The sequence below is a fragment of the Stenella coeruleoalba genome, assembly GCF_951394435.1.
Source record: "Stenella coeruleoalba genome assembly, chromosome: 9".
Taxonomy (NCBI): domain Eukaryota; kingdom Metazoa; phylum Chordata; class Mammalia; order Artiodactyla; family Delphinidae; genus Stenella; species Stenella coeruleoalba.
Window position 1 is genome coordinate 89567009 of NC_137155.1, and position 24600 is coordinate 89591608.

At 40.1% G+C, this 24600-nt stretch overlaps 1 protein-coding gene across 5 annotated transcripts in view; it reads right to left on the reverse strand.

The window, feature by feature from the left end:
- DGKI (diacylglycerol kinase iota) overlaps positions 1-24600 on the reverse strand; it is a gene marked incomplete at its 5' end in the record, with an annotated part of 450496 nt that overhangs the window by 211520 nt on the left and 214376 nt on the right. For all 5 annotated transcript variants that reach the window (XM_079930955.1, XM_079930954.1, XM_079930953.1 and 2 more), the window contains 4 exons: positions 3162-3257; positions 3898-3972; positions 14412-14528; positions 18236-18307. In XM_079930955.1, the coding sequence (XP_079787081.1) occupies positions 3162-3257; positions 3898-3972; positions 14412-14528; positions 18236-18307 (360 nt within the window). The remainder of the gene's footprint in view (positions 1-3161; positions 3258-3897; positions 3973-14411; positions 14529-18235; positions 18308-24600) is intronic.

Below are 24600 nucleotides of genomic sequence, written 5' to 3' on the forward strand. Positions count from 1 at the left end.
ACAGCTTTCTCCACATTTCACACTGTGCTTAGAAACAGTGCACAGTGTTCTTCATATTTATTAGGCTTAGTAAAGAATTCTACTTCAGAGAGGGAATATATAGAAATTTAAAGTTGTGTAATATTAATTTTGATTTGGTTAGTCACACTTCTGAGAATCCCAGCTATTCCGGAGGTAACATCTTTAGGGCGATGCATTCACAAGCCAGAGTGCAGCAAGTGGCAGCAAAGTCACGAAGCCTTGTGTTTCTCACAACTGGCCATTTAAAAAATTTGAACACCTCACTGTGATCTCAAACTCATTTCAACCTCTTCCCCAAAATAATTTTTTCCCTTTCCTGAAAACCCATCAATAACAAAGCCACTTTCCAGATAATTAGCTGGAAAATCTTGATGCTCTACTTCCTTTTATGTATCCTATTCATCCACGTGCCCATCTATCCATTCATCCATGATCCACCATTAGTCCATCTGTCCGCCCATCCATTGATCAATCCATCCATCCACTGAGCTATCCCTCTATCTGATTTTTAAAAATTTTTAAAAATTTTATTGAAGCATAGTTGACTTACAATGTTGTGTTAATTTCTGCTGTACAGCAAAGTGATTCCGTTTATATATATATATATATTCTTTTCCATTATGGTTTATCACAGGATATTGACTATAGTTCCCTTTGCTATACTGTAGGACCTTGCTGAGGGAAGGATTAGGAGTTTGGGATTAGTAAATGCAAACTATTGATATTATATATAGGATGTATAAACAAGGTCCTCTACCCGATTTATGCTAAGTGAATAGACTGCTGACTTATATATATATTCTCTATGTGTCTAATTAATCTTCCATTATATTACTCCTTTGTTTAAAAAATATTTTTCAAAACTAAAAAAATTTCAAATAGCAAAAAACAAGTTTTCACTATATAAATCCAAAATCCTCAGCTGGGTTTTTATAAGACACTGCTCCATAGGTTCATTCTAACCTCTAATCACATTTCTAGTAACTTAATATGCATCCTCTACTCACCATACTGTACTCAAAATGAATCATTTTCATCACAACATCCCATCTTCTACACATACTGTTTATTAAACAATTATTTGTTCACTGCTCTATGCCGTATATTAGACATCATAGGTTCAGAGGTGAGGCCCCCGGCATTATGGACACTGTATCTTTGCAGTAAAGGCACCCCTGGAGCACTTATGCTGCAATTCACATAATACAGGTGTGTGCCAAGGACGACAGGGGCATAGTGTACAGCGCGATTAATTTTGAGCAATAGTTCAGAAAGGTGCTACAGTAAAGGGTGAACAGCAATGTGACAAGAGAGGAGGAAGAGGACATGACTCCAGTTTTCTCTCCTCTGCACAACTAAGTAGTACACATCTTCCATTTCAGCCACTTCCCTGACACCATTTCCTTATCACTCCCAAGTCACCGCTTGCCTCTGAACTTCCACAGCACTTGTGGTCCGATCCACTCAATTTACAACTCACGTATATTTAACGTTGCTCAGATTCTTTCCCCATTTGCCCCTTTTGTGTCATTAACAAACACGATATCCTTATCACTTAGGCGTCCATGAACTGTTTTCTATTTAGTGAAAGAGGAAGCAAACTTAGATCATCTCTGAAGTCCCCGTCTTTAATAATTCATACAGAGACTGAAACAGCAACAGGCTGTATCTTAACTGGACCGTCCCCTCCTCAAAAGCAGAGATCACCTACAATTTTCTGAATGCCCTAGGGAAAAAGCTGATGATAATTTAACAAAGGCATTTTATGTAAAGACTGTTGTGATAAAATATATCAGACATTAATTAGCATGTGGTGGCTCAGGTGGCCAAAATCATGGAGTTAATTACATTAGCTTTGCTCTGTTCCTTGGTCCCCAGCCACACCCCCAACCCTAGTTAGGCTTCAGCGAGACCAGAGATAGAGAGGTGGTAAGATTCAGGGCAAACTGCACCTCACTCCTGAGAACCTCCTCCAGTGGCAGTGTCAGGCTCACCATCATTACAACACGAAGGTAGTCATTTAGCAACTCAAAAGAGCAGAATGTTGAAAACAGATTATTTCTCTGCTTACAACACGTTTCTTTTCCCTGTTCTCTACAATGTTAATACAGACTTTTAACACAAGAATTATTATTAAGAATTTTGAAGAAAGGAAGGAAAGGAGGGATAATATTTTCTTTAAATTACAAGCTCCCATAAGAGAAGCTTTACTATAATTAATGCGATCTGGAAAAATGCCCATTAACTTTAGTAATAAGAACATCATTTTGGATCAATCCTAATTCTATGACTCCCCTCCTTATATGGGGTGACTAAACAGTTTTAAATCTTTTAGTTGTTTAGCGTGATACTCCAGGGAATCTTGTCTCAAAATGTAAAATGTGCACTTCCCTTCATGGACACAGGAAATATTTTATCATCCAGTCTCACATGAAAATAACAGAAAATCAGAGCCCACAGAAGAGTATTGATAAGAAGACTCAGAGAGTGGGAAGAAAACTAGATGAGGAGACAAAGACTTGGATTCTAGAACAATTTCAATCCTTTAAAGAGCTGTGTACTTTAGATATGTCATTACATTTAACTTTTCTAAGGCTATGTCTTTATCCTCAAATGAGGTTGATAACTAATGATTCTATAGGGCTTGGGCAAAGACCAAATGAAACCTGTGAAACGTAATATAGTTTTGCTAGCCTTGGTGGTATCTGTTGTTCATGATTATCATGAATAATAAATCATTAATCTCTCTTTCCTCTGAAGAGAGGGAAAAAAGCAGTCGGGTCTAAATTACAACAGAAAGAAAGAAAGATAAGTTCTTAAAGGGCTTCCTAACTACAGGAGTTGAGAAACCTGAAACCTAAGAGTTTATAGAATGACCTTTCTTGAAAATCTGTAAGGAAACTATTAGCAGTTAGGTTTTTGAGTACCTCTAGTAAAGCCTTATGTGGAAGTAGAGGGATAGATCCTAGAACCTCTAGGCTTTGCCTAGCCCAGTCATGTGTGAGGCTGTCCCTTGCTGGAGAAACTGGCTGTCTTCCAATGCTAGGGGTCCTACGTGGTGCTATTTCACTTGGTGTTGGGAAATGTGTTTTCAAGAAGGCATCGAAGCCTCCAGGTGAAACTCATGAAAACTGACTTACCTGGTTGCCTCCACTCTTGGGGTTCACAAACACAAGCAAAGGTTTCATGAGAGGAGAAGAGATAGGTTTTATCACAAAAGGACGACCTTTGTTTTCCTAATGAAGAAAGAAAGCAGAACTATTGAGACATACATCTGTGACTTGAAAGGCAGCCCCAAAACAATGAAAGTGAGAAATTACTAGCACCACCGCTACCCCCTTACCCCCCCAAAAAAAACCCCGCCCCAGCCCCCCAAAAAAACCTCTGCATCTTGTTTCACAGGGCTAACTCAAAGTAAGTGAGAAAGTATCTCAAGTTATAACTTGCCCCCAAGAATTAAGCCACGCTTTTGTTTTTATTCTGTATACTCAAAGCGTTCTAGAAACGTTCTAGCTCTTATCTTCATCTTTATAATCTTTGGGATAATACTTCCACAGACAAGTGCAAATGCTCTGATTCTGAAGTGGCAGGAGGTTTCATATATATATATATATATATATATATATATTTTTTTTTTTAAGGAATATTTATTTGTATACTTATTCATATATATGTGTGTGTGTGTGTGTGTGTATATATATATATATATATTTTTTTTTTTAAGGAATAGGCAGAATCCCAGTGTGGTTAGAATGAGGTGAAGGAAAGAGTGGCAGGAGATAGATCAGAAAAATACGCTTGGCCAGGTCAAGTCAGACAGAGGTGGCTATGGAAAGGAGGATGGATTTCACTGGACCATCACCCTCAAACACTTACTTCAGTTCCTCTTTTACTGGCTTTTCTTTTAAAGCTTGTTCTCTTCTTCTTCCGATTTGAAGCCTTCAGCGAGTTCTGTAGGGAAAGAAGGGACCACCTGAGCTCGCAGGCAGACGGCCCACGAGCTTTCCCATGCAGAACCATCTAGAAGATGACGGCAGCACATGCTGTTCGACGTTCATGCTTCTCATGCTTTGACACTTCCAAGCCACTGCTCATGGGTAAGCCACACACAGAACCCAGTCGCGTGCTTCAGAGTGAGCGACTGACTCCCCACCACACGGAGAGGCAGGGACTTAGAACCCTGGAGGCTCTCATGGACTCACATAACAACACATGTTATACCTGCCAACCCTCCCAGTAAAAATGGAAGAATCCCAAATTCTCTGAGGGGCTCCAGTCTCCCGCCCAACCAGGTCCGTCTCCCGCCCAACCAAGTTCAAGTTCACCTCCTGGTATGCAGATCACCTATGTGGAAATGTAAAAAAGGAGGCCATTTTTCACGTTTTCCTTTTTCGTTTTTCGTTTTCTCTTTTTACTTTTTATAGGGAATGACCTGTTCATAAAATGACTCAACCCCACTGGAACTTTATGATCCAACTCCCCTATCAGCATTAATGGCTTGGTTTTAAAATGCAAAGACTCGAGTTACTTATAATAATAGAGTGGGAGCCACTGCTCTTCCTTTCTCTGGCTAAAGACCCATTAGTTTAAAGAGTCCTCCCTCCCCTGGTAACATTGATTTTTTTTTTTCTTCTCATAGAATTGCATCCAACTTGCTGAAACACAGTGACCCCAAATTTACATTCCCAGTCTTTCTAGGGATTTTATGGACCCCAACTTTGTGATTATTACAGCTATTTATTCTTAATATTTTATACAGATGCTTTGAGAAGAACCTCTCTCAGGGGACAGTCACAGCTCAGTGGCTGAAGACAAGGCAAAGCCAGATTTAATTAGTGAAAAGTCAATAGTTAATTAGATTGCCATCTTCATAAAGGCAAGCTATTACTACCATGTCGTAGAGTTTTACAGAGTGTTGAAAGCCTGAAATACAAAATTCTTAACTTAAAAGCTTATATAAGTATATACAACTGCATTGTTTGAGCAATTAAATGTTTTCAAACAGCTTGAAGAAACTTAGGTATTTATTCTTCAACATTTTAGAGTACTTTTTCTTAGCATTCAAAATAAACCTTAGTCTAGAGTACATATAGTAAAACATCCAAGTTACAAGACTGAAACTATTTAGTTTTTATTTTACTTTCATTTGAACCATGAAAAAAATAAGTTGATTTGTGGCCTGTGCTCACCAAGGATGAAGGAAACTTTCTTGGACAACCATTTGTCCAAGTCTTCAGGTTCTCTGAATCTCCCCAGAAATTGGAAGTTCATGGGTGTTCGAGATTCCAGGTGATCTGTCATCACTCACTCTAGACTATACTTCTCCTGCAAACAGATCTCCAAATTTCTGAATTCCTCTTTAAATGGGTGTACTGCCGTGCCCCTCTTTGGGAAACTTTTGCATTCTTCGAGTATTTGCTATATTTTGACTACTTTCAGTTTTATTAAAAGGGAAGAAAAAATTACTCGGAACCTTTAAACTTTTAATCAGCCAAATATTCCAAGAAGAATGCTGAGAACTATTAGACCGACAGAAGCTGTATCTACCTGATGGCACTCAGTGATGCTCTGAGTGCTGGTACTTGGGCCCCAACAAACATTCTTATTTAATTTGTTTGGGGTGAAGCCCAGGCAAAGGTACTTTTTAAAAGCTCCCCAGAATAGAATAATAAAATAAAATAAAAGCTCCCCAGGGAATTCGAATGCGTAGCCGGGGTTGAGAACCCCTGTTTGAAGTACAAAGGGCAGAGTGAGTAGCCATATGTACTGCGGTAAAGCCAATCACCGCGGTGAGGAACGTGAGGTGTGGGATCTGCCAGGCTCGGTGTAAATTCTGAACCACCCTGTCACTTAGATCTGTGACCTTGGCCGAGTCAGTCAAACTTCTGAAATAACAGTTTCTTAATTTTAAAATGAAGTTGATAATACCTACCTCACAGGACAGTTGTGGAGTTTAAACAAGAAAAAGGATGTGAAGCAGTTAACTTGGTATCCGTCCCATGAGAAGCACTTCCATAAATGCCAGTTGCCTCGTTCATAGCTCTAGATCCCCAACACCCAGCACAAATGCCCGGCACATGGTATGAACTCAAATCGTTGTGGAAATAATAAACCAATATTTTTAGAGTTCACAACATTGAGTGAGTCTTTCCTGATTTTGAAAAGGATCCTTGGGAAGTGAGTGCTTGTTTCCTAACTTCTTGGCTGTTTTCATTCATTTAGTGCCAAGAGAAAGGCAGGACCCCGAGTGCTTGCAGGAACACACTGTCGGCCTTGCTTCTTGACAGCACTCAATAATTAAACTCCAAGAGGTAGGTCGAATGCATCAAGCTGAGGTTGTTTCCTAAACTTGCCTGATCACAGAAATCATAGTTCTTCAGGTGATTCTGATGATCAAGTATGTTTGAGAAACAGAGGGTTAGAAAAACACATCAAAATAAGGCTTGATGTCCGAAAACAGGGCAGGCGGGGAGCTCAACTCTAACAGGGAACAGACACACAAAACGGCCTTTGTTTGAAACACAGATACAAGTGCTTCTGAGCCTCACCGAGCCACACGCATCTGAGGCCATCATCCCACAGAACAAGAAGGGGGCAAAAATAAAGCACGGTGGTTGACTTACAGTACCTGGACGCTTCTATGTGAGCTCTGAGTAAGCTTACAGCCCTATGGATGGTCAAATAGCAAGAGATAAGCAGTACGGAACTTCACAGCACACATCCAAATTCCCCAGGCTTCCTTCTGTTCCCGTGTAAATATGTATCTCTGTCTCAATATATCACTTCTTTTAGAAGGCAGCGTAATTCAACGAGGAACAGATGGACGTGAAGGCAGATTCGGGCTGTGTTTTGGCCAAGACAAGTCTTCTAGCCTTGCTTATCCACACTAACACTTACCCTGCCTGGTCAGTATTGTGAGAGCTAAACGAAACATGCTTTCCAAGAATGTAAAAATTATGCCAAGACGTTATTGTCTAGAATTGTTGGTGATACAGTCAAGAAACCTTTAATACTTGTCCTGTGTCCTAAAACAAAGCAGCCCTCTTAACAAGGGCGGCTAACTCAGTGATACAAAGGGTTCACTTTGCAAGTTCAACACTTTCCAAACAGTGAAATACTGTGCTCTCATTTGGATTTTTACATTCTTCTGATTCCAACAGCATTCACCCCCTGTACATTCTGTGCCCACTCTTTTGTTAAAGTCCTAAGAAAAGATAAAGGCCTTTTGTTTTCTTGTACCAGGTATTGGGCAGAATTACCTTGCCACAAAAATGATCCTATCAACACAATCTTTATCATAGTTATGACTCCTTCCTGGGCTGTTACAAAATCTTATGGGGGAATCACCCAGCTGTGAATGAAGCCTAACGTACTACTCTTATTACCCTTCAGGGATTTCCTCGGGTGATGGGATCACAACGGATCTAAATAATAACAGATCTAAAGAGAAGATATCTCACTTCATCATTCCAAATGAAGCCCTCCTCCATCATACACTGGACAAAACTCTGATGGATAATAAGAGAGCAATCCATGGACTTTGTCTATTCAAGAACGTTCTCACTCTGCCCTGCTTCAGCCGTACCATTGCAGCAAAGGTTGCTGTGAGGACGGGTAAGCAGAAGGATCAAGAAAACTCATTCCAAAGTTAAGGACAGGGTCTCTGCAGCTTCTCAGGCGTATATGGCCAAATCACAGCAAGTATCGCTTGACCTTTAGAACTAATCAAAGGAAGTCACTTGGGCATTGAGGGAGATTGTTGGCCATTGCTATTACATATCATGGGGTCCCCAGCATTTTAAGATCATCCAGTCATAAGGAATAAGGACTAGCATGAAGAAAGGCAACGCAAGGCTAGGCAGGAGTTGATAGCGACATTTTTATAAGTAGACCATTAGAAAGAATATGAATATCCATTGGGAAGGAGTTGGCTTAAATTAACTGTAAACTATCCATAGTGTGGGACATATACAGTAGTTTTCAAAAGAGTCAAATCTGTACGTATTAATATAGACTTTTCCCTATGACTTTTTTTAACTGGGAAAGCCAAATTTTAAAGCATTAAGTGGAGAACGATGTTAGTTATTAAAAACGCAGTGTCCGCCCCCAAACTTAACCCACGAAAAGTTCATGTCACACAGGTCTTGCTCCACCAGCTCCAAGTGCTTACACTCGCATCTGAACATCTTTAACGCGTTCATCCAGTCAAAATATCATCTGCTAACATTTTCAGTCCAAACACTGACATCTGTAACTTTAAATATATGTTTACTTTATATCAACAGATTCAGGTTTGGTTGTTGAAATTTGGTTTTCTTGTCATTTTAATTCCTTCCAGTCATCTAACGTCCATCATCTTTTAACTTCTAGGTCTCTCTAAGTAATCTGGTGACGAAACCCAGCAAATCATCCAGGCAGCCCTCATTTCCCTTACCATCAAACTTTCATGCAGCTCCCAACTCCACAGCTGGTCACGGAGTAATTATCCACTCAGAACCAGCCATCTTTCAACAGAGAAGGAAAATATATGGTTTAATTCCACCTCTTTACAACCCACTTGTCCTGACCATTATACACTCCAGCAGATTTCCTTTACTCTTCTTCTCTCATCTGTTTAGACACAAACATCACAAATAAAGCTGACTTTATTTGATGACCCATCTTCACTGCTGTTCTCAGTTATGTCCTACCAACTTGTTCTTCCTCATCCTTCTTCCCAGGGATGCCACCCACATCCTTCAAAACCAAGCACAAATGACAGATTTTCCACTGAGCCTAGGCTGCTCTCCACGACTGAAGCTGCTCAATTCTGCTTCATGTCTTCACTGTGTTTCTACATCTTAGGTGGCATTTACCTCTCTCTGCCTCAGATGTGTAGGCATCTCACTGATCAGGGCTATTTCAACCAACCTGTCTGGCCCCTTCCTCTCACCACCATATATGTATCTCTCCCACGAGATGAACACTGATCAAAAAGACAAACCTTCCCAGACATCTGAAAGCTACTCTTTCATTAAAGATTTACATGTGGCTGAATTCCTCTCCAGAATCCACAAATACCCTGACCAATGATTTAGATGGTTGTGTCTATTTTCCCCACTGGGGAGTACACTCTTTGTGGACATCAAATGAACATCTGATTCATCTTTGGACCTCTCACTGCATGTAACAGCATCTTTGAATGTGGTTAATTAAACATTTACTTAATTCAGTTAAGCCTCTTCTCCTTTATCGTTTTTAAGCAGTGTCATAGAAAAATAAAGAAATATATAAAGAAGGAAAGATATATAAATTCTAAAAGTCGAAAAACATTTTATCTGTTCTTTATCTACTTTCCAAATTCTATTTTTTTTTTTTTATCATTTCCCAATACCTCCAACAAATTCTCTAATCTTACTGCTTCCACACCATCGCTAACAGGTTGCCACCCATACTCTACACTCTACAAACTATAGTTTTTATGGTCATCAATGCTCTGGCCCCAAACACAAGGACTTTTCTCAATCCTTGTGATTTTTTTCATGTCTACAGAATTTAACATTGATGATTGCCCTACTTTTCTTTTCATTTTTAATAATGAAACTTTAATGCAACCATAGTTCTCTCTCTATCTCGCAGGATTCTCTCCCTCCTCTCACTTTCTGGGTATGGATGTTCTCCCAGTCTTCTTCTGTTCTTTTATTCGGTAAATGATCAGGTCTTGACTCTCTCCCATGGGATAGGCATTATGCTAGTGAATACACAATCCCACTACAGTGTGAAATACAACAGTTATAGTAGTATTTCAAGGTGTACTTGGAAACAGAGTAGGTGCCAGGCTATGGCCCCTATGCTTGTCTACTTCTACCCTCTCCATTGGAAATCTCATCCTCTTTACATCCTCTTTCACCATAATACAGATGGTTCAGGGATCAGTAACTTCTATCTTGACCCCCGTATGACTACCCACTGCTGCTATCTGCTGTTGTGTGGCTTCACCTGATACCCTGCACCCCTAAAAGTCAACAAGAAGGAAAATAACAAGAGCTAACATTTGAGTGGTTACAATGAGCCGGGTGCTGTCCTGTGTGTTTTATTTTTTCTTTTTTAGTTCATTAGTCCTCACGAAAGCCCTATGAGTTAGGTACTAGTATTATTTAACCTTTGCAGCTGAGAAACTGAAACAGAAGAGATTAAGTTGAGATTAACCAAGTTAGTAAGTGGCAGAGCAAGGTTATGAACCCAGGCAGCCTGGCTTGCAAGCCAGAGCTCTTCAGAACTACTCTATTGCAACCCTGCCCCCAAGCTCATCATACACTACCCTTTACATAGAACTTAGTTAATTGATTAAATTACTTAATGGCGTTGGAGCCCAGAGGAGGAGGGACCACCAAAATTTTAAAACTGATTCAGCAAGGCTGGCTACAGTAACACGGTAAGGCAGCATGGCATATCATTAAAAGCTTGGTTTCCAGAATCACAGTTCTTGGGTTCAAATGCCATCTCAAACTATTCAATAATTATATAGTCCCAGCTAATTTATTTGACTTTTCTATTCCTTACTTTCCTTAGCTACAAAATGGGACTAATAGGATACCTGCCCCATAGAGCACTGTGATGATGAGATACTGAAGGTAAAGTACTTAAAATATTTCCTAACACATGTAAAGCGTTCAATAAATGTTAGCTTTCATTCTTATTATTACGATGTCCTGAATCATAGAACGTAATAAAAAGGTGCGTGATGAAAAAAATTTTGGACTTTCGCATCCAGACTGTGAACTACTCTCCAAAAAACACCCCCACCAACCAGCCACTTAATAAAAGTTGCTAAGATACCAACTTATTATTCTGAAAATTTAAGGGCAAACAAGTAAGCATTTTTTATGTATTTGCTGGTCATAAGGGAAAGGTCTCTTTATAGAAAAATTGTAGCTAAAAAATGAAGAATAAAAACTGGAAAAATCACCCTTTAGCAACCCCTAATGAAAACAGATTTAGGTAACAATCCTTAATGGATAAAATTATAGATGAAAGACTGATGGACAACTTTATAACAGATGGATTAGGATGACACCTCCTGAATTCACAGATCAATCTTAACGTCACTAAGAGTGAACAACCTGATATCATGTTCCTTTAAAAGCTACACTATAGAAAAAGATACCATTACCCATATTGTCCTTTTGCCAAGAAGTTAAACCTGAATCTAATGTCTTTATATCTAAATATTTCTACAAGAAATATGGGCCATACGGAAAATCATTTTAAAACACAATAATAAAATCATTTAATAACACAATAATAATCAGCCAAAATTAAAATATGAGATATTCTACAGGTTAAGTGACCCAATTTATTCAATAAATAAATGGCAGGAAAAATAAGAGAGGAGATTGCTATAGATTAAAAGAGATTTAAGAGATCAGTCAACAAAAAGGCAGTTGTAGACTCTGGATCCTAATTTGAAAAAAATAACTGTAAAAAAAGATATATTTGAAACAACCAGAAAATATTTTAAGGATGCCACCTCAAATTATTTAATTTTGATGGGTGAGATAATTGTATGTAGTTGTCTTTCTAAAGTGTTATCTTTTCAGGAAACAAAATGAAGCATTTACAGATTAAGTGGTATGCTAAAATCTGCTTTAAAATACTCTAGCAAAAGAAAAAAAGGAAGACTTCCACTCTGGGGAAGACAGAGTAAATGAGGTGGGACCAGGAGAAAAATGGATGTGGCTCTGAAAAGGTAACATAGGGATACCTGATGGAATGGATGGAATTGGTCTGTGTCTTGACTAATCAATGTCAAGATCCTTGCTGTGATGTTATACTATGATCCTGCAAGATGTTACCATGAGGGGAAAGTTTGTAAGGGGTACATGGGATCCTTCAGTGTTATTTCTTACAACTGCATGTGAATTTCAAAACAAATTTAACTACAAAAAAGAAAATATGGTATGGCAGGGGTTAGGTGAAACAATAATAGCAGAAAAGTTCAGGGTTATACACTTTTATGCTCAAGTGTCTTATTTAGTTATTTTAATGTTTACTAGTATTGGCATTGCAGATCAGTTCCTTTTCAGAAAAGATGAATATAGAAAAAGATGTTTAATGATATAACATACCAATAACTAAGGGTTATTATTTAGACATAGGATGAGAAAAGCATTGATTGAAATGAAGACCAAGAAGGACCTGACCTCAGACAGGAATATATCAGGTATATGAGGTCTTGGTTCCAGAATTCTGACAGTGAGTTAAAATCTGTATATTTAAATGTAATGTTGAACAAGACACATAGTAAAGAAGTGCTTTTATAGGAAGAGATGAATGAGTATGATGTTTTGTCAGTAGTATTCCTTATAGGAAAGAAATAAGTGACTAGTTAGAAAGAAGTGACGACTAATGTGTTACTGAATATTGCAACAACAATTCAGGATGTGAAATGATAATTGCAGAGTTTGTGTTTCAAGTCAAATTTCTGTATTATCTGTGGTGCTTCAGGTATAGAATCTGTTTTATGTCTTTATGAACATTAAAAATATCTGTGACACCAAAAAACAAAGTTCATGGTTATGGAATTCATTATGACCTTCTCTTTCTCTTCACTTGCTTGAAAATTTCCACAACCAAAAGAATTTTTAAAGTTTAGGAAAGTAAACTTAGAATTTCTCTGCAGAGTGGTAGTCTTCTGATTTTTCTGTTCTATCTTCAGGGGCCCAAAATCCCATACCACTAGGTCATCCTACACACTCATGCTAGTTGTTTCCTTCTAAAATACAGTTTTCCTCTACCACTCCTTTGCTTAAAAGGATAAAGTTTACATGAATCAAAAATCTCCCCCAGCCAGGCCTGAGCAACCTTATGCTCATGCCCTACACACCTCCTACACAAACCTTCCACAGCACTCAACCTAGTCTCACGGTCCCATGAAGATAATTTTGGACAAAGTATCCTTGCTTGTGCCATTCTCCTGTTGGTCATTTCCTTCTCCACTGACCTCAATCCCACCCATCTGTAAGGAGGCAGAATGAAATCCACCTGCTTCATGAAGCTCTCCCTGATCTTTCCTTAAAATAACTATATGGTTCTTCAGAGCAAGAATTGTCTATTATATCACAATGCCTAGTAGCCTTCTTGATACCATCAAGGTTTTTGATGAAAAACGTGTTGATTTAACTGAATATTTACTATACAGCACATGGAGAGATTACTGAATTTTAGGGGAAAAACACACACAAAGAAGTAAAAATGTTAAAGAGGTTTTAAAATAACACCAAATTGGAAATCAGTACACCTGAATCTCAGACATAGTACTGTAATTGACTTGCTATGTCACCTTGGACAACTTACTTAGCATCTTGTGACATTCAGCTCTAAAATGTAAAAATAACTAGATGTTTCATTTTTTAATGTGTAGATACTGTACTCGCCTCTGGAAAACAGTTCCCAAGGGCTTCCATGGATTGTAACTTGAAAAGATGATTCCTACATGTTACTCATCAGAGGCAAAACTTTTATATAAAACACATGAAGCAAAACAGTGTCCCTGATCTACCAGTTTTTAAATAAAACTGAGTCAATGAGAATACACTACATGATAATTTTGGAGACCATCTGAAGTAGGACTGCCATATCTTTTAAAGATACTACATTCAAGAAGACTCCCTAAGGTACCCGCACCCCGGGGGAGGTATAATCTTCTCCCTGTAACATTAAAAGTCTGCCATCCCATAACTTGGAGATGACTATCTAAGATGTACAGTACAAAGGTAGAAACGTTTCTATCACAGATTAGGACCTTGTTGAAAAACTACCAAGGTCTCCCAGAATATAGCAGCAGAGACTCTCCAGGACAGAAAGTACAATGAGGATGGAATACAGAATGAGATTAGATGTTAAGAGGATAAATTCTACTTTGCCTTAAGAAAAGAGTGTTGCTCTCTAAGCAGGCCTTGTGTACTGGGGAAGGTCATGACCCACAGTCTGCATTCGGGTTGGAAGTGGTGGTAATAGCAACCAAACAATGGCACAGAGCGCCCTCACAGCCACTCCCTGGGGTTGCCCAGGCTGGAAGAGAAGAGAGTTGTGTGAGAATCAGCTGTACCCACTACGGGTCCTTAATGAACTCAGGAGAGCACCCATCAAAGAGAACATTAGCACCTGAGTGGGGAGGAAACACTCCTGCTGTGGAACTTTGATTTCTTTAGGAGGTGGAGGCTGGTTCCATGAGAGAGCCCAACGCAGAACCGTGATGGGCTAATGGGATGAGCTGGGAAGCAGAGGACCTTGGGGATGAGTGAGCAGAGATTGTAAGAACCCAGAGATTCGTCAGGGGGAGAAAAGCAGGAAGCAGCAGTTACTTTTTCTCTGTGCTGGCCCAGCAGCACCAGGGTTCCGGCAGTTACCTGAGGTTTCTTCACCTTAATGATCCAGGTGGGCGGGACAATAACAGCAGCGTGAGCCCCCAGGGAGCAGGGTTCCTCAATCTGGTGCAGCATGAAGCAGGTCACCTTATTGTGAAACTAAAGGGAAAAACAGGCCAGTAAACAATTCTGTGCAAAGGACGATGCTGCCACAAGAAGGAATAAGTGCATGTATACATACACACACACACACACACACACACACACACACTCTCTCTCTCTCTCTCTCTCTCTCTCTCTCTCTCTCTCTCTCTGAGGTCACACGCTCTCGTCACTGCCCAACCACCCCAAGAACTTAGAGACCAGATTTCAAATTCATTCCACTTTACAAACTGATAACGATTGATAACAAGAAATCCATCTTACAGGACAAGCCGGCTAAAATTTGATAAGCTTTTAATAGGATATTTACATAAAGATGTTAGAGACTTGGAGGGGTCTACGAAGGCTAACTTTGCACATAATTTTGTTTCACTTGGCTGGCGCTGGTGACAGACTTGGTTGATCTGGGACGATGTCCAGAAGGAAACGAAGGCAAGCAGAAAGGCAATGCCGACCATCTGCCTCTCCTTTTTCTATCCATAGATGTAAATCCTTCCCAGGTCGTCCTTCCAGTGTAGGGGACCCAGGAAAGAAGATGTCTCTTCTAGAGAGCTGTTAATCCGAGAGGGAACAAAAAGACTGCTTCTGCTAGGTTTGTCTAGGACCACTGAAAAAATAATGGTCCTGTCATACTTGGCAAGTCTAAAGTGCTTTTGGTTTTTGAAAGGAAGTAAAAGTAGACTAATGATCATAATGATACCGCAGTTCTAGGGGCTTAAGTTTATACCCCAATGGACTGAGTAACCTTAGGCCAATCACGTTTTTTTTTTTTTAGATGTTGAGGGTAGGAGTTTATCTTTATTAATTTATTTATTTTCGCTGCGTTGCGTCTTCGTTTCTGTGCGAGGGCTTTCTCTATTTGTGGCAAGCGGGGGCCACTCTTCATCGCGGTGCGCGGGCCTCTCACTATCGTGGCCTCTCTTGTTGCGGAGCACAGGCTCCAGACGCGCAGGCTCAGTAGTTGTGGCTCACGGGCCCAGTCGCTCCGCGGCATGTGGGATCTTCCCAGACCAGGGCTCGAACCCGTGTTCCCTGCATTAGCAGGCAGATTCTCAACCACTGCGCCACCAGGGAAGCCCAGGCCAATCACATTTTCAATCATCTTTTTTGGTGACTGTGAAGTGACAATGAGTGGTAACATTTGTTTTCTAATGAACATAAAATCCCCATTAAATTAACATTAGCTTCTACTTGGATTATACTTAACTATGACCACATAATTTGTCATCTTAACTGAAACAATTTTAAGAATGAAAGGGAGCGCTGGTAATAATTATGCTGGAACAGCAGACATAAATTAGGGCTGTTACAGGAAAACTGGCAAATATAGCCACCCCAATTATGTCACATCAAGGAAATTGTCTTTATCGCTGAATATCTTCAAGATCTGACATTATCCATGGCAAATTACTAAATTAATTAAGCGTGAAATACTAATTAATAAGATAATAAATAATTCCCCCTACCACCAGTTACTTGTGATCTGCAAACAATTTGCTATACCAGAGAAATGTCATTTGAATTCCTTCTTTAGAAAGTGATTTTCTTTTAGCAATTCAAATAAACCCCCAAATGAATGGCCATTGCATTTCTAAAATGGTAGGGATCTCAGAGACTGCCTACTCCAATTCTCTCAATTTATACCCGAGTAATCTCTAATCTAGAGAGACTAAGAGGTATGTCCAAAACTGCAGGACTTCTAAGTGGTAGAGTCAGGACCTGAATCCATGAAACCCAGCTCCCAAACCCAGTTTTATTTTCTGCTGCAGGAAGCGCCCATAGAAGGCACTTAATTGTTTGACATCAGATATCCTAGAAGGAATTATCTGTAGTGTTAAAATACACCACCACTGTAATCTGTCTTAAAATGTTCTGTGTTTTCAGTCCTTGAAAAATCACGTTGTAAACCTGGGAAACTCAAAGCTATCAGGACTTGGAACTGACCAAAACTCTGCCACAGGGGTCAAGCGAAAGTTGTTTTTTAGTGATTCAACTGGACTACAGATTAATAAAAAGAGAGCACATGTGTTCACTGTCAAGTGGGACTGAGTTCCCAAATTAAATAACCCTGGATCAACCACCTAACCACAACCTGGCAGCTACGGGGGCACGAGCGGGCACATCCTATCTGAGGCCAGCTTGATGCCATTTGGCAAGTAACGTCTCACCAGATCAGGGAAACCAACAGCACAGAGTTGGGGACCCCTGGGCTCTAAATCTGCTTCTTCCTGTCCAGGTGGAGACATTGCTTTGATGGCATAGTCTCATTCAAGGACTAGGATGGCCTTACGTTTGTGAACATGTTCTTGAACAGAAGCACAAAGATTATTCGTGTAACAATTAACCGAAAGGAGATGGAAATGCCAAGAATAAAAAATGTGCCAGGAGGGTGACACACAGAAAGCACTGAGCTTTCCAGACCAAGGCGTCCCTACCTAGTGACAGCAGATCCTCCTGACAGGTGCGGGCCTAGGGAAATTATGCCAGAGAGATTATTAGGTTGAACCTGATGGAACTGCCAAAATTCAAAAGTTTTTGACCCACAAAAATGTCAGTTTCATGTGTTTCAACTAAATGCATCTTCTGCTCCTGCCCTATGGCTCTGTTTGGCAGGTAAAGCTGTTGTGTGTCGAGTCCTGATGTTTTCCTTCCAACCCTTACCCTCGCTAAAACAGCACAGCCCTTTCTTTTCAGGTTGGCTGTGCAGTGAGGGGACAATGTATCGCAATTATACAGTCATTCAAAAAAACAAAAAAAAAAACCCCAAAAAACAGGTGAATTGAGAGATTAGAGCAGGGGTCCAGACTTTTTCTATAAAATGACTGGATAGTAAATATTTTAGTCTTACAGGGTCATACTGTTTCTGCTCCAACTACTCAGCTCTGCTGCTGTAGCATGAAAGTAGCCAGAGATGATACATAAAGGATGGGCATGGCTGTGTTCCAATGAAACCTTATTTATAGAAACAGGCAGCCGTCAGATTTTGTCTACAGGCCATAGTTTGCCAACTTATGAGTTACAGTATACATTGTCTAGTTAAAGAAAAAAACAGGTCCATAGGCAAACAAAAAAATGAACCATCTAGCTGGGACAGAGCTGTTAAAAAATGAACAAAAGACAGATAAGAGAGGAAGAGTAAATAGGGAAATTACCACTGGATCCTGATCAGTATATATGTTCCAATGTAAGAAAGACTTACATTTCAATGAGCATACAGCCAACTATAACAACATCGAAACCTAAAGAAGGATACAAGACCACTCTTATCCTAACATAGCCCCATTATAAAAAAAAAGTTGCCCACATCCGAAACAGAAGAACCAAGATGCCTGAATTTCTGTGTCAGAGGGATTATCTAAGGTTGCAATCTCCCACTATAGGAGTCATTGACAATCTAAGGTAGTGGGGAAAATGTGGCGTAAGAGTGAAAAGCCCTCGATTCTAAACCCAGGGATAGAACCAGGAGAGGATTTTCCAATCTGTGATCCCAGGCTTCAATGTATAAAGGGGTTAATTTATAGTTTCTTCCAGCTCATTTATGCTATAGTTCTATAGTTTTGATCTGTCTTTCTTCCTCCACAGATCCTATGAGAGAAATAATACATAAATTAGGAGAACGTTCCACTTACAGACAGGAACTCCAGCAATGACATAAGTCGATTTTGATAAAACACGAGCCCACTTTATTTTATCCCCAAACTTACCGCCTGCTTGCACCAGGAACAGCTGATAGCCACAATCTCTTTACTGTGGAAGGAGAACTTTTGCTGGAAGCCCTGGGATGTCAGAATAAGAAACAGAGAATTAAAACCACTTCAAACACAGTATGCATCCGCCCTCCTGAAGTCCAACGAAGTAAGGCCAGGCTTAAGGTAACTGGGATGGCAAATGCCACACTCGGCACTGCGGCATCTCCAACTTCTACCACACAAGAGCTTCCTATCCCAGAATCCTCTGGAGTGTGACAGAGGAGGCACCAGCATTTCCTTAACACTACTCAAAGTCAGACACAGAAACGTTGTTCTTTTTCTCCCAAGTAAATGAGGTTCTGATACATTTTTATAGTAAGTAAAAGAAAGAGCCGCTTTTGGTTCACATGACTCTATAACAGTCATCCATCTCAGAGGTTCTATACAACCTGAACATGGAGAACCCACAAAGAGAAGTGAAGCATGAGAGAGGCAGGTGACCTAGAAGTGAGAGTCTGGGAGATGTCCCAGGGTAGAGGAGGAAATGCAAACTCTTTCATCATCCCCCGGGGATGTTGGACTCAAAACAAGCAGCTTTCAATGTCCATTTTTTGCCAGCAAGCAGCAATGAGATGAATGGAATAGCAAACACAATCCTCTTAATGAACAAACAGAATTACTTTTCCATCCAGGAAGGAAGAGATGCTTTTTGGCTGCTTCTGTCCCTGCCAGAGAGAAGTACGCAGTAACGCTCAAGGAATTTTTTTTAGCTTTCCCAAAGCTCATCCATTTCTATCTCCCTGTGAAATCTAGGCCAAACAAAATAATGCAGATCAATGACAAAAAAATCCTAAAACAAGGCTTCTGTAAAGTAATCCAAAGAAAACAAAGATGTGACGGGCAGGAAAGTTTTTAAGGCATTGGCTGACTAAGTCTTGCTTAACGTATACAGATAACTTTAAGTTAAAAAAACCCAAAAACTCAATTTACACATTATTAAAAGAAGTCCCAACAGCATTTTTGCAGTCCCCATAATTCCCACCTATCTGCAGCATTTTATCTACTAATGAGCATTTCCTCCTTTTGGGTCCTCTCGCCTCTCTTGGGTTTCCTAAAACACATTCCAGGTCTCCTTGTCCCTCTCCAATCTCCTGCATGTGGACATAAGACTGGAACCAGTGTCAATCCTCTGTGCTCTGCAATTCCTCCTTGAATCCTTCTCTTTTCTCCCCAGCCTCAACTCTCACTTCTAGAAACAGGACCTCTTCCTTAACACCGGACTCTCCTGGATTCTGAAAAGTTTCTCCATCAATATCCCTTTCTCAACAGCTTAAGTAATAATAGAATCACTCAGGGAAGAGGAGTTCACAGAACAAGCATGAGTCTGCTCTCCTTACAAAGGCCTGCTTGGAACGTTGGTCCTTGGCCGGCATTCGGGAACTTGAGCTTCAGGAGGAGTTCCAAGGTTCCCAGAACAGTTAAGGGTGACTGACTGTGCCTGAACTGTTTGTACAAAGAGCCTGATGTATGCTGAACACCTGCTTTCCTTCTGGGAGTCTGGAGGTTGGGTATGTGCTAAGCAGGTTACGTACTTATGTCACCTGCCCCCAATAAAACCTACTCACCGAGCTTCTGATGAAACTAGGAGACAATATTTCACACGTGTTGTCACAGCTCATGTTGGAAGAACTAAGCACACCCTCTGTAACCGTTAGAAGACTTTTGGAGCTTCCACTTGGTTTCCCCCGGACTCTACCCCACGGGCCTTTCCTTTGTTGACTGCGCTTCGTAGCCTTTTGTTATAATAAATCACAGCTGTGAGTAATATACAGCATCCCATGAGTCCTCCTAGTGAATACTGAAACTGGGGCGGTCTTAAGGACACCAGACATACTCATCTCCCCACAAACAATGAGTCTTGCTATACCTCCTCTGTCAAGGAGAATACCATCCCCCCAGGAAAGGATGCACTTCTGTAAAACACACAGGGACTGAATTATTAGGACAGGTTGGTGTCCACAGGTTTACTGCTGTGGCAGCCAGCCACCACCTGCACAGCCCCTGGCATCAGTTATCACTGCCTGACAGAAATAGCTTCCAGGGAGGACACTGAGTCCAGTGGACCACAGGGTTAGGTAGAGAGGTCCCTTCAAAGATGAGGCACAAACTATTCAATGTGAAATGAAACGGCACTAAATAGGCAGGAATGATTTCACATCAGAGTCACTTGAAAAGTTCTTCCTCTTTGCTCAAGCCACTCTTGATGGACTGAGCAAAAAAAAAGAGATGAATAAAACTTCTCTTCAGAGCTATAGCTATAGAGCTCTTTCCGCTGTGTACAGAAGCCAGCCAGCAGGCAAGAGCAAGCATGCTGAAGCTGGTGCAGGGCCTGAGCAGGGACTCCTGCAGACAACCCTGGCTGTGTGGTGGGATTCTCCCACCCTGGACCCCACGTCCAGCAGGCATCAAGCCCCACTGAGTGGTCACGTCACACGTGGATGTCTGCTCCATCTGCTAACTTGTCTCTCCACTGATAGTCTGTTTCCCCCTGTGTTCTTCATTCTATCCTGGGCCATGACACCAGGGAAAATGCTGCTGTTGTTGTTGTTTTTAGTATCAGCCTCAATCTTAAATACTCAAATGACTACTTCTTACCCCGAGATTACAGAACAAACTATTCATACTGACATTCAGCGCCGTCCATAATCTTCTCAGCCAATTTTTCTACATCAATCTCCCACTCTCAGCCATTATAAATTCCTGTCTATAGTGAGAGGGGATTAATTATATTCTACAACATGCTTTATTCTTTTATGTTTCCATTTTTTGCCCATTTTACCATTTTTTGCTGTTTTTTAAATTCCCAACCCACCATTTAGAGTGCCTACCACTATTTCATATACAGCATCTGAATTTTACTTCCACTACAAAATCCAAAAAGAAAATGTTCCAAGATCACCTTAATTCACTGTAACCTCTCCTCCTAACCCTACAGGCCTCACCACCTGTATCTCCCCTTGGCAACAATGAACAGCTGTTCTAAGTTGCTGGTTATTTTACGTGCACATGTGTTCTCTCGCCAATGGAATTACAAGCTCTTTGTGAGAAGTCCTTATAATATTTCTTAATAGATCTCTACAGCTTAGCATAGTTCTTTGAACATCACAGACATGGCATGAATATTTTCTAACTGAACAAGAACGTCAGTGCTACCACACTGTAACCCAACTACAAACTTCATGCTAATCCAGACTTTAAAAACCTAACCCAAACCACCTGAAAATACGCCCCCTCACTCTGCTCTCGTCCAACCGCTCTAAACACAGCAAACATGCTAGGCAAACCACTTAATCCTTTCCACTTTCTCCCTTCACCTGGGAATGGTAATAAAAATACAAACCTCTCCAACGCCTCTGAGTAGTTATAAGCATCAAATGAGGCAATGCATTTGAAAAGTTCTTTATAACACAGTACACGTAAGTGAAGGAGTCCGTTTATTGCTGGAACCTCTTCCAACCCCTTGCTGACAAAGTCCTCTAGTGTGCCACGTGTGATTAGTTAGCAATACTCTATTCAGGGGTACAGAGTGAGAGCATTAGCCCATCCCTCTATCGATTATCGGCCTTCTGACTTCAAGGAGAAACAGATACAGTTCAGCGTAGCCCTGACAGCCAGGCTGAAACTAGAAACAAACAACAAGGCCAGCCACAACTGGGGCACTGGGCGCTGTGCTTATGCAGAACTGTGATGGGTCCCTTGGAAATGAGCCTGGTCTAACCAGCTCTATGCTTTGTTTTGGATTCTCTAGTCTGGCAGTCACAGTGGCCATGGCTTCACGATTACTATCTAACATAAAGACATAAATAGATCCACACTGGAGCCTTCAGGCACCGAGTTCCTACAGACCACCTGCAATGGGGAGGTTTTGGCTGGGATCTCAGCACAGCGAAAAGAGCCAGATTCCTAATTACCCACTTTTAAATTCTGGCCCAAGTCTGATATTATGGTACTGACAGATGCCCTAACTGAATTTCAGCGGACTCTGGCTTTTAAGGGCTGTTCTGGCTCTGTTGCCTCTTTCTCTTGTGCAATCTAGGGCATATACCAAGTAGCACTCAGTTTTACAGGCTTGGCCGAAACCAGGTAAAAGCGCTTTACTTGAAACAAACTCTTTTATTGCTTACGGATTTAACTGAGGTTTGGGTGAGGGAATTTCCTGACTGTAGCCTGACTCCCTGTTCGATTTGATCCAAGAGTTGATACTGCTCTTGCCTCCAAAACTTTAACCATCACCAACAAAATAAACCTCTCCCTATCCACTTGCATATTCAAAGCTCACAAAATATTATGAAAGGCAAACCCAAGGGAATGATAAGACTAAATTAATATCTATCTTAACACAGAGAACTTCATTTTTGCTCAAATACTCCCTTTCATTTTTGAAAAATGTATATACTTTTACACATTGTATATTTAATACCTAAAATGTTCATCCCACATTTAATTAGATGCAAAGTTCATTATTTCTAGAAAAATTTAAAATAAAACTATTATAGCACTTTTGTAAACTTATCCAGTGGGATAAAAATACCACAGCAATTTGATACTCACAATGTAAAAGGAAATTCTTCCAATCGGAGGCCATCTCAAACTGGTTGTGCCGTTCCCATGCAACTGCTTTTAACCAGCGGAAGCTGACAACCAGTGATGACGTTTCACGGTTTGACCAGCTGAAGCTGCTGAGTAGCTAAGACCTTTGAGTGACCTAGGTGCAGAGCCACATCAATCAACCTAATTGAAAACTTTTTTCTAACCAATAGAAAACGACATTTGTTTGACCTTTGAGTGACCCACATGCAAACTCACATTGACCTAATTGAAAACTTTTTTCTGACTAATAAAAATTGGCACCTGTTTTAACCCATGATCTACAGACTTATGGACTAATTCTGTCCTATCCAGAGCTCAAACTTCAATCTTTAATTAGCAAAGTCACCATGAACCGATCTCTTTCCTTGTACCTGCTAATTGTTGACTTTTTCCCGTCAACAAACTATTCAGCCCAGTTTTCCACAGATAGGTGTACCCTTGCCTGGCAGTGTGAATCACTGGATATTAGGCTAATTTTATAATATGCCTTTTCCTTGGCTTTATCACAGTGTAAAAATTGTACCATTAATACTGCAGTTTATGCAAGATTAGGGTTCATTTACTCATAGAAAATCGAATTTACCTGAACTTCCTAAAACTTCCTATACTGATTTTACTGGTTTTAAGCTAAAATTTTTATAAACACTCAAGATTTTCAAAATGTAAACATACACTGAATTAAAATTGAATTAAAATAAACAACATCTTTATAAATTGAATTATGGTGACCAATTTTTTATAACTTCTGACAGTGCTGCAAATTATGTGAATGTACAGTTACATTATTAGAATTATCATTGAAAAATCTAAATTCTTGTCCATTGAGTTTAACTATAATATGCTTTATGGCATTAATTAAGGGCTCTGAAAGTTTATCGATGCCCTTTATTGTCCATAATATGCCCTCTGTCAAGGGTGATCACTGACTCAGGCACATAGATTGACATTTTATTAGTCCTCAGTAGAGCCTCTGCGTCCTTCCATTCTAATGTTGGTAATTACGATTTATTAACCCCAGCCAGTCAGTCTTATTATCCTCAGATAGTTTCTGCTTTTTCCATTAATTTATCTGGCAGTCCCTGATACAAGCTATAGGTCATAAATTGAGTCTCCTGGGGAGAGCGGTGCTGGGAAAAGCAAAATTCAGGGCACAGGATTCTCAGCATAAGTTAACACTGTTACCACAGACTTGTCAGACTGTATGAAGAGCCTAAGACGTGATGTCCAGAACACTGTCATCAGAGGCAGATGACTTCATGGAAGTCAATGGCCTAACCTTGCAATTAATGTATAATTGAAATTAAGCCTATAACAATAGCCACTGGTTTACATTTCAATTTAAGTGTTAACTATTTTAACTGTGATGTTTATATTTCATATTTTTATCACCCTTCTGATTCTAGGATAAAAATGCTGTATTCAGATACTTATATTCAATATGGCCAAAAGTGCATACAAAACTTTAACTGTTGGGTTTATATCTTTGTCCTAGAATACCAGGGAAGTTCCTTACATGAAAATATCTACCTAATGACATAACCAGCTACAATTATAATAATGGTCTTCCATGAAAATTAATGTCCATCCCTGACTGCCCCATAATTGAAAACCTTCCCAATAAAAAGTATAATTTTAACGCTGATAGTATTCACCAAGAAGGTTGTTTTTTGGAAAATTTGTTTTTAACAAAAAACTATTTTTTTAAAGTTGATGTTACCACAGTTACCAGC